At 43.7% G+C, this 14,487-nt stretch overlaps 1 protein-coding gene across 2 annotated transcripts in view; it reads left to right on the top strand.

Annotated features, from left to right (window-relative positions):
- Positions 1 to 4,599, top strand: part of LOC138283476 (complement component C6-like) — a 337,439-nt gene extending 332,840 nt beyond the window's left edge. For both annotated transcript variants that reach the window (XM_069221431.1, XM_069221430.1), the window contains one exon: positions 4,270 to 4,599. In XM_069221431.1, the coding sequence (XP_069077532.1) occupies positions 4,270 to 4,457 (188 nt within the window). In that variant the 3' untranslated portion in view covers positions 4,458 to 4,599. The remainder of the gene's footprint in view (positions 1 to 4,269) is intronic.
- Positions 4,600 to 14,487: the final 9,888 nt, after the last annotated feature.

Here is a 14,487-nt window from a genome sequence, read left to right as displayed (position 1 = left end):
CTTGGAATCATGGCTTGAGGTAATGAGTCCTATGACCCTGAAATATTCTAACCTGACTGTGCTTGGTGATTTTAATCTGTGCGTGGATGTGTCCACAGATAATTCTAGAAGGGCCTTGGTAGAAACCTGTGAGGTTCCTAATCTATCCCAGTCAGTTAAGATTCCTACTCATTAAATTGGCCACACGCATGACCTTATTTTTTATAATCTTTTATGCTTGAGGCACCCCTCCCCTTGTTATGGCCCAATCATTTCTTCATCCCCTTTCATTGGGAGGCAGTAACAAGAAATTTCCAATCTGCCACCTAGGGCCTAACTGCAGTGGAGTTCTGGAATAAAGTGAAAGAAGCCGATATGCGCTCATTTCTTGAATCCTCCAAACCGGTCTTTTTCATGAACTTGGATGAGGGAGCTATATTATTTAATAATTGACTGCAGGAGTCAGTTGCTTCACTCATTGCCTGTAGAGTAACTTGCCGTAAACCAAGAGGCAGTGCCACCCCCTGAGTTTTAGCTGAGCTCCCGGCTGTAAAAAACAGTGAAAATGATTAGAGACAATGGCACATGGATTATAGCTCTACTGGTAAAATTTGCTATAACCAAGCTATAAAGGAATAACATAAAGCCATAAATGTTGCTAATCGATCCTTCTACATGGCCCACATTGACACTTCTGAAAATTAAAAACATAAAATCTTATTTGCATCCTATATCTTGCAACCCACCCATTAAGACCTTAGATGCTTGATGGGAACAAATCACCTCCTTTTTAAAAGGTGAGATTTGGGGAATTCATGGTGCTCTGGCCGGGCCAGTTTGTGGCAGTGATCAATGGGAAAGTGTTGCCCCTGCCTTTAAATCAACTGTGACCAGTTCCCTAAATACTTTTTGGACCTATCTATTTGATGGATACCCCTTTAGTGTTATTGCTATGTCATAAAGGCTCACCTCTATTTCCCGTTCTGACATCTTTTTTTAGGTTGTTTGACACATCTATCGCTCCAGTGCTCATTGAGCTTCTCCATTATTCCCTGGAGGCAGCATCTGTTTCTGTATGCTAGAAAAGGACTAAATTAATCCCACTACTAAAAATGCCTTCTGTTGATCCAAACATTCTCTACAACCACCAGCCTATTTCACTGCTTCCAGTGGTTATGAAAGTACTTGGGAAAGTGGTTAACATCTAATTATACAACTATTTAGAAACTAACAGTCTGCTGCTTCTCCCCAATCAGATTTTCGACCTAATCTTAGCATGGAATCAACCCTCCCTGAAGTGTCTGAAACAATTAGATTTGCACTGGATGAGGGGAAGAGTGTTGCTCTTATTCTGCTTGATCTGTCTTAGGCCTTTGACATGGTATCCCATTCAGGGCTGTTGCAAAGGCTGGCAGGTATAGGGATTGGGGATTTGGCATGGATTTGGCTCACAGCAACTTCTTTTCACATATGATCATTCGACCACCCATAAAATCTCTTCTTTTGCTTCTTGTGGATGTCTTAATTGGATGCAGAAAAGTTTCCTCTAAAGCAATTCAGACAAAATTGAGGTTCTCCTGTTTGATAAAGCAAGACATTTCTGGACCAATTTATAATTGGCCTCAGGATATTCCTTCTCTCCCCCTTCCAGCCACAACAGGTAAGAAAATGGTAGTAAGAATAAATGAAAAGTTATCCATGAACATCCAGATTAGCTCAGAAGCTGGTACCTGTTATGGTCTGTTACGTTACATTAGGAAATTCTTGGACTTGTTAACAATCGAGTCCTGCAGGACAGCAGTCTATGCTCTGAGCACATCTAGGCTAGACTACTCTAATTGCCTGTACTTTGGAGCACCCAACTATAACATCAGGAAACTTCACACAGTCAAAAATGCTGCAGCCTAGCTTACTTTGGACCTTTCAAGAAGGGTTTCAGTCTCTTCTTTATTGGGGACTGCACTGGTTACCAATTAATATGAGGGTTTTGTTTAAAGTCTTTATTTTCTTCCATCAATTCTTCTATAATCAAGGCCCTACCTACTGGATCGGGGGAATTATCCATTATACTCCCACTAGAGCTCTTTGATCAGTCTCAGCTCTGGTTTGTGAAAATTCCAAAGGTTTGTTTGGCCAGATCTGGCAATCGCTTCTTTTCCGTGTTGGCAGGCAAGGCATGGAACGAGCTTCTGTTCTCTTTGTGAGCTATTCAGTTTAACCTACTATGAGTGGCTGTTCTAATTCATGCAGAGTAACACCAGGACACTCCATCTATAAATTGGTTAATTAATTGATTCATTCATTGTATTCGCAATATTACAAGTGCATTTCTCCTAAATTTTCCAAGGATTGCAAGTAATTTATTAGGTATTGATAGTTTCTTGTCATAATGTACTCTAGAAACACTGTTGGCTTTATTTATATATCCTAATGTTGAACAGAGTTTGTGTGGGCTGCATGCTAAATGCTGCATTTAGAAAACAGTGAGAACTCTAAAATGGGTGCACCAGTAAAAACAAAGACAAGCTCTGGCAAAGCCAATAGGTCTTGCTTATGCAAGAGCTACTTGCTTTGGCAGTCTGTTCTAGCCATGTTGTACACCAGTGTGGCTGCTGTTCAGCATGGCAAAAACTTAGTGGCGCGGAGTGCAGGGGTGTAGTGGGATAGAATGGAGTAGGGTAGATTGGGGTAGAGTTGATTGGGTTACATTGGGGTGCAGTGGAGAAGAGCTACCTCTTCTGGGTTAGAATGCAGTGGGGTGGATTGAGGTTGACTGGGCTAGATTGGAGTGGGTTAGACTGGAGTGAGATAGATTGAATTGGGGTAGATTTGGGTGGATTGGTGTAGAGAGGGGTAGATTGTGGTGGTGTGGCCAGACTGGAGTGCAGTAGATTAGGGTAGAGTGGAATGGGGTACATTGGAGTAGATTGGAGTGGACTGGGGTAGATTGGGGGGGATTAGAGTAGATTGGATTGGAGTGGTGTATACTGGAAAGAGTGGGGTAGATTGGAATGTGTAGATTGGGTGGAATATAGTGGGGTAGATTGGAATGGAGTGGGGTAGATTGGGATAGTTTGAAGTGGGGAGTGGGGTAGATTGGGATAGTTTGAAGTGGGGTAAATTGGAGTGGGGTAGGGTAAATTGGGGGAGTGGAATAGATGGGAGTGGTGTGGAATAGATTGGGATGAGGTAGGGTAGAGTGAAGTAGAGTGGGTGGATTATAGAAGGATAGATTGGAGTAGAGTGGGGTAGATTGCAGTGGGACAGATAGGAGTGGGGTAGTTTGGAGTAGGATAGTTCGAAGAGAGGTCGATTGGGGTGAATTGGAGTGGAGGGGGCTAGATTGTGGTGGAGAGGAGTAGCTTGGAGTGGAGTGGGATAGAGTGGAGTGTGGTAGATTGGAGTAGGGTAGATTGGGTGGATTATAGAATGATAGATTTGAGTGAAGTGGGATAAATTGGAGTGGGACAGATAGGAGTGGGGTAGGTTGGAGTCAGGTAGTTTGGAGTGGGGTCGATTGGGGTGAATTGGAGTGGAGTGAGGTAGTTTCAAGTGGAGTTGGATAGAGTGGTATGGGGTAGATTGGAGTGGGGTGGATTGGAGTAGAGTGGGGTAGATTGGAGTACAGTGGAGTGGGGTAAGTGATGTTGAGGAAAGGGGCATGGAGTGGTGTGTAGTATCGTGGAGTGAGTGGTATGGAGTTGAGTGGTGCGGCTTGTCGAAGAGTGTCTTAGAGTGGTGGGGCATAGAGTGGAGTGGCATGTCGTAGAGTGTGGTGGCGTAGCATGGAGTGGCATGGCATAGAGTGGAAGGGCAAAGGGTGGAGTGTTGTAATGTGGAATATACATGGTGTAACAAGATAAGAACACGATTTAAAGGCCTGTTTACAGAGAGTGAGTTCGAGGAAGAATAAAGTAAACAGAGTTGGGGCAATGGGAGGGATAAACTCTAGCTGGACAGCCTGAAACAAATAAATCCAGCAAACAGAACGCCAGAAAATGTGAGCTACAAACCACAAAGTTAATTGTCAGCAACAAACAGAATGCATTTAACGGGAAGCTTTAAGAATATCACCAAGATGTTGTCAGCAAACCAGACAGCTGTGCTGTCTAATAGGCTTCAACCTAAAAAATGAGAATTCTCAAGTTTTAAAGGCAATTTTAGCAGTTAAGTAATTTTCTTTATATAGTGTACTGTGGCTCTTTTTTCGAGTTTGAAGACTTAAGTAAATATATAGTTCACTAAGTAGAAGTCATTATTATATCAGTGTTTAAATGTTTGTTTTCACAGATAAAACATCCCAGTGTGTATGTCTACTGCCTTACCACTGTCCTGTACCGACTGACGATAGACCACTCTTCTGTATGAAGACAGGAGTGACCGGTAGAAAGAAGACAGGCGACATCTGTGTAATGGGTGCCATGAAGTGTGCTAAAATTAAAGCAATAGTGCTGCACAAGGGCAAATGTGATGATTAGCATTTACAGGGGAAAAAGTGGGATGGTTATATTTTAGAAGAAATTGTTCCGAATCATTTTTCTTTAATACATGTATATTCTAGTGATATTTGAATACAAAAGTGACAGTGCTACTTGAATAAAAAATGGCTGAATCCAGAAATTGGACTTGGGTTTGTTAAATATTTTCAAATAAAATACAAGTATTTAAATATGGTCCTTCGACTTACCAAATCTACTTTGTGTTTGTCTAAACAATGTTTTACAGAGGTAACAAAAGTACTATGGGGCTCACTTACAAGCCCCTTGTGACACCGTAGCATAATTTATTTTTTATGCTACGGCAGTGCAGAACAGTCCACTGTACAGAGGAGACGTCTAAAGCCTCAACGTCAGAAATGTGTTTTAAAGATAATAGGCACAGAAGCATAGTCAATTTGGCAGAAAGAAATTTGAGAGACAATAGGCAATTAGCTGGTTGTTTTAGAAAAAAACTGTAAAATAACATTAACATCCTAGATAGATAAAGGATAGGGAAGGGAGGTTTAGAAAATCATACTCCCTTCAAAAGACGGCATATCAGAGGATACTCTCCAACTGGTTTATCGTTGATTCTGGTATGTTCGGCAGAAATTGCTGACCTATACATATTAGCAGTTCTATATGCTCTACCTTGAGAGGCTAAGGAAACCAAAAAATGAACGATCAAAATTACATCTGCTGAAAAGGGATCGCACCCCTGTCCATACACCAATTATTCCATACTCCCCAGGCTAACTTGTAAGCCTTGGTCGTCCGAGTGCCCAAGCCTGTCGAATGAAGCTTGCAGCTTCCTGCAAAATCCCTGGGGTTCTCCAGGAAGACCCGAAATAATCCATGCAACTAGCCATAGCGATTGGTTGAGGATTAGGTTGTGAGGCACATCCTGAGGGTTCAGAAGAAGGGAAGGAAATTGAGGAAGTAGGACTAGGAAGTCTGTTGACAACTTTAGGGCTGACGGGAATCAAGGTTGACCCTGCCAAAATGGGGTGATTAACAAGACCCCCGTAGCTTGGTGTCTGACTTGAGCTAAAACTCTGGATATCATGCTAAAAGGAGGAAAGGTATAATTTCTCTGGTTGGACCAATCCTGTAGAAATGCATTGGCAGCTAAGGCTTGCGGATCTGGTCTCCAACTGTAAAAGAGAGGGAGCTGGGTGTTCAAGGGAGAGGCAAAAAGTTTGATAGAGAAAGGACCGAATTTGGAAGAAAGATTGTTGAATACTGAAGGATGAAGATGCCAGTCGCTTGAATCCCTCAGGAACCTAGAGCACCAGTCTGCTATCATGTTCATGTTTCCTGGAAGATAAACTGCTTGAAGGGATATCTGATTCTGGAGGCAGAGCTCCCATAGACTCTTTGCCAATTCGGCTAATGGTTTGGATCTTGAGCCTCCAAGATGATTGATGTATCGAACCGCTGACAGGTTGTCCATTCGGAGGAGTATAGTACAGTTTACCTAGTCTTTGGCAAACTTTTGGATCGCAAAGGAACCTGAAAGAATCTCTAAACAGTTTATGTGCAACAACAACTCCTCTTTTGACCATACTCCTCCAGTAGAGAATTGGCCACATCTCGCGCCCCAGCCAGTCCGACTTGCATCGGATTCTAATACAAGATCTGGTGCTGTAGAAAAAGTTGCCCTTCCGTTCCAGGCTTCCAGATGGTCTAACCACCACTGGAGTTCGACGCGTGATTCCTGATCTAAGGAGACTAGGTATTCGTAACCGCAACCTTTGCGAAGATGATGGATTTTGAGACGCTGAATAGCCCGGTAATAAAGAGGACCGGGAAAAATAGCCTGAATGGAAGAGGCTATAATGTGCGCCAATAGTTAGAGTGAAATTACTGTTTTGTTTAAAACACGAAGGATCTCTTTTCGTATCTGACGAGAAGGATTGAGATCCGATTTCTCTTTGTTTATGAGGAACCCCAAGCTCTGCAAAAGGGATATAAAAGTCATTAACTGTTCCATCAGAATATTTTTCTTGATGTAGGATTAAGAAATCGTCCATATAAGCCAGACGTCTGACTCCCTGGGGTCTCATATGAGTTACAAGTGGCCTGAGAACCTTGTTAAAACACCAAGGAGCTGAAGAGAGACCGAAGGGTTTTGAATCAATAAAATTGGTCCTTCCATTGGAATAGAAAGATACGCGTCTTGTAGCTCTAGACAAACCATCCAATCTTTTCCTAACAACGAGTCCCTGAGATATAAAATGGTTTCCATCTTGAAATGATGGTAGACTACAAAATTGTTGAACAATTTCAGATTTATCACTGGATGATATTTTTTGTTCTTTTTTTAAACTAGAAACTAGAAACAAGAAACTTACAAATCCTAAAGGATGAGGGAAAAAAATTCTATTGCCTGTTTTTGAATTAGGGACTGAATCTCTTGAGATTGAAGCTTCTCCTGTACTTTAGAAAATACCAATGGTTTTGGAAGATACTCCTGCAAGGGAGTAGAATAAAGTTCTATGCAAAAGCCAGAAATGATTTGTAGTACCCACGGATCTGACGTTATCGTCTGCCAGTTTGGTAAAAACATACTTGTTTGTGCCCGCCGACTAACAGCGGGCCAGAATACAAATCTCTTACCTGAATTTTGGAATCCTCTGGTTCTATATCCCCTTTGTCTGAATGAGCGATTCCTCTGTGGGTAGAATTGCGGCTTGAAATCCTGCTGGTATCCATAGGAGCCTCTAGTCTGGTTGACCGCACCTCTATGACCAACTCGGCCAGCAAAGTGGCTCCTGCCTTTGCCGGCCCTGCCAAAAAAACGGGAGTGGAACATTTTCTGTAAAGAAGTTTGTGCCTTGTCAATGGATGCAAACGTGGCCAAATATTTTCTGAGCTCTTTAATGAAGGAGTCGCCAAAGAGCAATCCATTAGTATCCTGACCCATTTCCTTGGGGACTAAATTGCCTAATTTGGGGTCAATTTTCAAAAGAAGACTCTTTCGTCTCTCCTGCGCCATAGGCGCATTGGTATTACCTAAAAGGCATATTGTTCTTTGAGCACCATTCCAAAAAGTAACAGGGTCAACTTTGGTGCCCTCCATTCTGGCTTCTTCAGCCAAGTCTAAAATCCTCGTGAGAGGACCTGAAAGATCCAACAATCTGTCCTGACAATTAGTCCAGGCTCTGTCCACTCCTTTTTTGGGGTCTTTTCCAAACTTGGTGAAGAATATCAGCGTATTGGGATCAATGACGGGAGTTGAAGAAATATTATTAGTTAGAGAAGGTCGAGGGCATTCAGATCTGAGTCTTGCGTGACAATTTGTCCAAGGGTTGCCATAATTTACTAGAGACATAAGAGGCAACATGCTCACAGGGTGTCCACTCAGTGTAATTTGGGTGACGGATAAGCGCAGGATCAAACATTGGTTGACCTGAAAAGTCTAAAGTAGACTCATTAGCATTGCTAGTCTTCGAGGACTCTCCCAGTTCAGAAAGGGAAGTTTTACGCCTCTTCCCTACAGGCCCTGACCAGATCATTATGTCTGGGTCATCCTTATCCTTGTCAGAATCACCCAAATCATCATCATCTGTGTCTCCCAATTGAGTTATATGTAAAGGAAAATTAAAACTGGCGGACGTACCAGGCTCAGAGACTGAATTTTTTGAAGGAGAGTCGATATTGCTATCAATATTATCAGCCAAAATTTTTTTTTTTTTTTTTTTTTTTAAAGTAGTACCTGAGGTATCTAATGTTAAAAGTTTTTTAACGGAAGCCTCAAAAGATTTTGAAGAATCTGACATGGAATGTGACACAGCTTTTTGAACTGAATCCTTAATAAAGGAATCCAAATTGTCTTTGAATAACTGGGCTTCTTCATCTTCAGAGAAGCTTCCATGTTCAAACAGTGAAATATCGAAAAAACTGATTTAAAATGTATTGAAAGAGTTAATCTCCTCAAAAAAAAAGAAAGTGTACAAGCCCTCCGAGCCAAAGGGAGGCAAAGCAGCGCCAAACTGGAAAGAGAGAGAGAGAGAGAGATAATGTGAGGCTGAAACGGGAGGGAGACGGCGGTTGCTTGAAGCAGTCGCAACACAGTGGGGCCGGTGAGAGAAAATACAGTTGGAACAATAGAAGACGGCATTCGTTTAGAACACTGTATGGGATGAGTGAGCCCTAAGGGAAAAACAGCCCTAAGCGATAGATAAATACTAATACTAATGATATACATCAATAATAAAAGTAACTGTAAACATAAGAACTGTAAATAAATATAATTATTGAAACGAAGAAAAGTGGTACTTATCTTGACTGCGAGAAGCAAAAAAGGAGGACTTGTTGCTCTCAGTCATGACGTTTATACCTATATTGTGTGTTGATTGGTTTTTGCCTTTATTACGTTTTTTTGTAGTCTCCAGCTAGGATTGCTGGGAGTTGTGGTTACCTTGGCTGCTGTTTAAAATAAAGCAAGGAAAGTTAGCATAATAAGAGCCTCCGTGCCTTGTAATTAAATCATTTTCTAACCGAAACTTTGTACTAATATTGGCCACTAACTAAAGGGAGTATAAAATGTGAAATGGGATTTAATTTGGGCCATACAAATTTTTTGACAAACACTACCTGTAGTGCGCAAAGTTTTCTGCACTTGAGTTTTTACATAAAAATTGGGACTTTTGCTCTCATTTAAAAATGTGGGGAGATAAAAGTCTGAAATATTCATCCAGTTTCAAAGTCAAGAGGAAAACGGTGTTAAAGTTATCTCATATGGAAATATTGCATCTATTATCAATTCCAACTAGCTCTGGTGAGGAAATATTGGCAATTTACATGGAAAACTTACACCAGGCCATAGATGTCGGAAAAGCAGGAAATTCCAAGAACTTCATATAGCTCAATACTCAGGATCTATGCAAATCTTGTCATGCATATTAAAAGCTCTTCACACCTCTAGTTTTATTGTCTATGGAGGCTGAATGTATGGTAGATTGGGTTAGTATGGGCACAGCTTCACGTTTGGTTTCACTTGAAGAACAAGATACAATGTAGACATTTACAGAAACTGGGGGCAAAGTGCTTGTTATGCGCACACCATTAAGTTTTGTGGCACTTGACTGGTAAAGATGCAGATGAGAGATCAGAGAAAGATTCAATTTCTAAAGACAATAACCTGTATTGCTCCATTTAAGTTTTTGGGAAGTGGGTTTTTAGGTGTTGTAATGTTATGCCTGTTACTGTAGCCTCCAAGATTTGTCGTATTAAGGCCAGTGGTTCATCTGTAAAACAATCAGTGCCAAAGGCCAAAGATTTGCTCAGAAGTATTGCAGATCAGGGTTACTGAATGCCAAGGCATTCTAGCCTTGATTCCACCACATGGCTCTGTAATCGCCCACCACACATTACCTACCGCTGTATTTCTCTATTGCAGGTTCTTTTTTATCCTTTCTTTCTCTTTTACCTTATTAAATATGTGTTTCTGTTTCTCCTCTTCCTTCTTTTCTACTTTTGTGGTTTTCTCTCTTTTACTTTGAATCAAAGTCTGTTGAAGAAAAATAAGTACCAGTCCCCAACCATGAGTGGCGATGGGCCTCATCTGCAACCACCTGCTCAAATTAAGCACTGACGAAGACATCTGAGGAATGGCTGTTTTTAAATAATGAGGACCAGACACTGTAGGGAACAGTAATTTACATAGTTTGGCCAGGTAATGTAATGGAAGGCTTCATTCACTTGAATATTAAGTAAGCATAGATGATTTTGAGCTTTTATGATGCGCAGTGTCTGAGACGTGTGTTGCAACTTGTTGACGAGATTAGTTTGTTGATAGTAAAAAAAAATATGTGCTGTGTGTATGAAGCAGATTTAGTAAGGAGTTCACAGGACAGAGCCTGGGATGGTTCAAGATCAGCTGATGGCATGAGTAGTTGAAGCTGACATGAGTAGATAGAGAAGCTATAATTTAGAGTCCCTGTTCTAAGACGTTTTAATTTAGTGTCACCCTAAGGTCTTACCTCTCCTACTCAAAGTGAGTACCTACAGGTAAGGTGGGTGGCGACCCTTAGAGAGCCTGAACCAGTTGAAAGTCAGAAAAACAGTCATTCAGCTGAGCTCACACATTCCATTAATTATCAAGAGCCACGTAGGCACACCAATTTAAACAGCAGGGACCACTGGGCAAATAAGCCAGTGCACGGAGGAAGGTCTGACTGACACAACCATGGCTTGAGGAGGAAAGTGCCATACTCACAGTTGTGACTGAAATCTGTGATTTGCCTCAAGAGTAAAGAGTACTCGCCTAGACTGGATGGTGCATGGTGTTTACGGGTGTGCAATAAAAGACCCAGGGCTCCGAGCCGTGTGGGCAGGAAGAGAAATGAACGTGTGTAATCTGTCTGTTCATTCCGGTGCTCTGTGCACTTTACCTAGGTCGTGCTGCGCGACCTAACAAATTGACCTTGAGGGGGAGTGTGGTGTTTCTCATCTGTGCACCCTGCTTCTGATCTGCGACCCCCGCTGGTCGGCGCATTCTGCCAGTGTCTGCTGTCCGGCATCCTGCCACATGGCTGCTGGCCAGGGACCGCTACCTGTTGCTCCTAGCTGTGCCGCGCTCGTGCAGCTGCTCGTGCCTTTCAGGCGTGCTGCTCGGCTGTGGCCCTGCTCCTTTTCGTTCATGGCAGCCCTGAACGTGGCACTGTGGCCGCATACATGTGTTTACTGCCGCAATATAACATTGTGGCCCCTCTCTGGGTGAGGGTGCGCCTCCAGCTGTCCTGTGTCACCGAGCGTGATGGTGCAGCCGGTTTCTTGCATGTGACTGGGATCAACCAGCGTGCAAGTCGCTCTTCTCACAGTGACTTCATTTTCAAATGGGCCCCTGCTGGTGAGCACGTCTGCCTCTGCTGAGGCTCCTGCTGCATGGTGCCCACCATCCCACAGTGAGTGTCTGCTGGGGGAGGAAGAGGTTGGTGGCTCCAAATATTCCTGTGAGGCCTAGCTCATTGCCCACAGTGTGTTTACCCCCAACTGGCGTTTGTCTTTTATCAGACTTGCCTGGCTGTTCTATTCAGCACCATTATTTCTTTCTTGCATACCACTGTCACTTGTGACCCATGATGGCCTCAGTACAAGCCCTTGAGCCTTTTGTAGTGGAAGCCCCCCCATCTGCACAAGCAGACCAATGGACTGTTCGGAAGGCTGGACAATTACTTTGCTGCAGTGGCGCTGCAAAATGATCAAAGCTGCCCCATGCTCCTGCATCTAGGGGACAACACCATTCACAAGCTGCGAAAGTCGGTGGTGGAGACTGGCCCACCTTTTACCTACCTGAAGCAGGCCCTCACTGTGCATTTCAAACAGCTTGCGAATCCTGATTACGAGCGTTCCTCCTACACCAAGTCAGGCAGCTTCCTGACAAATCAGTGGACACGTTCTATGCTTGACTAAAGGAGTCTGCTAGCACCTACACGCTGCTTGACGCTGATGATGAGATTCGTGCCCAGTTTGTACAGGGGTGTTTCTCTGTCAAGTTGAGGGAGAACATCCTACAGGTCCCTGGTATGTCCATGACTGACATGCTTACAATAGGGCGGTTGAAGGAATTCTTGAAGGTGCATGCCTTGTACATGGAAGCGGCTCTACAATGACATGTTACGATAGGGCCTATCAACATGCTGGCGACTGTGGGGGTAGAAAAGAAAAAAGCCCGCCCCAAACTTGCTGCAAGCACCAAGGTGTGTTGACATGCGGGGGGACCCTATCCTTATAAAGGGTTGTGCCCTGCTCAAGAAAAGAGGTGTTCTGCCTGCAACAAACTCAATACTTTTTCCAAAGTATGGCGCCCATTCGCTCCACACAAGACACCAACATTATGCAGACGTCAGTTGCTCCAGATGACGATGAAGACATGGATGATGATGTTGTGGAAGAAGCAGTACCTTTCATACATGCTATGCAGCTAGGTGAATACTCTCGACAGCGCATCCCAAAATGCCCTGTTCTTCTATTGGCCCACCAGATCCCAGCCCTGATTGGCACCAGATTATCAATAAATGTTCTGGTGCAGTCAGTATTACACACTCTCTCGTCACAGCCACTCCTGCTCCCCACAGCCACCCATGTATTTGCTTTTGGGTCCTCAATACCACTCCCACTGGCGAGGGGTTTTACAACAGAGATTTTGCATGAGTCCCATTTAACACGTGCCAAAGTGTATGTTACTGGAGCGGCTCTGGAATATACCTGAGCTGCCAGACGGCAGAACAACTCTATCCAGTCTTTTTGCTTTCAAAGTACAGCTAAGCAGTGTGGACAATTTATTATCCAAATTCTCCCAGCAGATCAACGACATTGGATGTCTAAAAGACCATCTCATACACCTCCACATTGATGAGTCAATCCAGCCGGTCACACTGAAACATCGATGGGGGGCCAGCCTTCCATCTGCACTCCAAAGTGGAGGATGAACTGAGAAAACTGGAGCAGGATGACATCATTGATCGGGTAGACGGCTCAATACCCTGGGTGTCCCCGATTGTGGTCACTCGCAGTCCTAAACAGCCAGGTGAAGTTTGAATTTGCGTGGACATGCACTTACCTGGCCATCCATTACATGGGCATCCAGTGTGAACATCACTTAATGCCCACTGTAGATGATATCATTGCTGAAGTGAGTGGATCAAGATGTTTTTTTAGAATGGATCTCCGAGCAGGGTATCATCAGCTAGTGCTGGCTCCGCAGTCAAGGGCCATTACCAATTTCTCCACCCATGTGGGCTTATGACGATAATAAAAACCTTAGATTTGGAGTGTCGCATGCAGCTGATGTTTTTCAAGACACGATCAGAGGGGTGCTGGCTGGATTGACAGGGGTCCTCAAAGTCAGTGATGACATCCTAGTACACGCCACTTCTATTGAGGAACATCTTGGCCGGTTGAGGGCGCCGTTCCGACCAGATAGTGGTCTCACCCTACACCGGATAAATTGTACCTTTCTTCAGAAGGAAATTGCTTTCTTTGGCTATCGTTTTTCTGAGAATGGGGTCATGCCTGATCCTGCCATAGTACTAGACATTCAATCAGCCCTGGTGCCTACCAGTATTGCAGACGTCCCCAGCTTCCTGGAGATGATCACATGTTGTGGCCAATTCATTTAAAATCTGACCACCCTCATGACCCCACTTCGAGAACTAACCAAAACAAATGAAGTGTGGGATTGGGGGCCCACTCAAGAGGAAACGTTTCAAGCAACAAAACAAGCTCTGTCTGCACAGACTACCTTGGCCTACTTTGATCCTCGCCATGAGTCGGAACTGCTGGTGGATGCCAGCCCCACTGGCCTCGGGGCCGTTCTATCTCAAAAGCAATATGATGGTGAAAGGGATCCAGTGGCGTCCACCAGTCTTGCTCTAACAGATACAGAGCAGCAAGACTCTCATGTTGAAAAGAAAGCCATTTCAGTCCATTGGGGGGGGGTTGCCATTTTCATTTATATTTTTACAGCCACCCATTTACAGTTCACATGGACCACAAGCCACTAATACCACTACTCACTGGATGATCGTCAAACCCATCTCCCAGGATCGAGAAGTGGATCCTACAGCTACAGGAATACTACTTCTCTGTAGTGTACCAACCAGGATCACAAAATCCAGCTAACTATTTGTCCCGGCATGCCAGACCTGTCACAGTTGTGAAACATCAGAAGCTGAGGACGTGGAAGAGTATGTGCAGCTGGTGGTAGAGCGGCCACGTCCTCTGCCTATGTCCCTGGACAACATTATAGCAAGGACTCAGTCAGATGACTGTCTTCAATTGGATATCTCAGCCATGGTATTTGGGAACTGGGACACCCTCACTCACAATGCCTCTCATTATACAGATGAAGCTTGATTTACATTGTTGTCGCTACAAAACATTGAAAAAGCTTGCTGTCTTCCCCAAAGGGTGTCTACTGAGGGGTCCTCATTGGTGATAGATCTAGCCCACTCTGCCCACCAATAAGTAGTGAAGACGAAATTAAGGCTCATGTGCAAAGTATGGTCTCCTAGTTTGGATG

The sequence above is a fragment of the Pleurodeles waltl genome, chromosome 1_1, assembly GCF_031143425.1.
Source record: "Pleurodeles waltl isolate 20211129_DDA chromosome 1_1, aPleWal1.hap1.20221129, whole genome shotgun sequence".
NCBI lineage: Eukaryota > Metazoa > Chordata > Amphibia > Caudata > Salamandridae > Pleurodeles > Pleurodeles waltl.
This window is presented reverse-complemented; position numbering and strand designations above follow the sequence as displayed.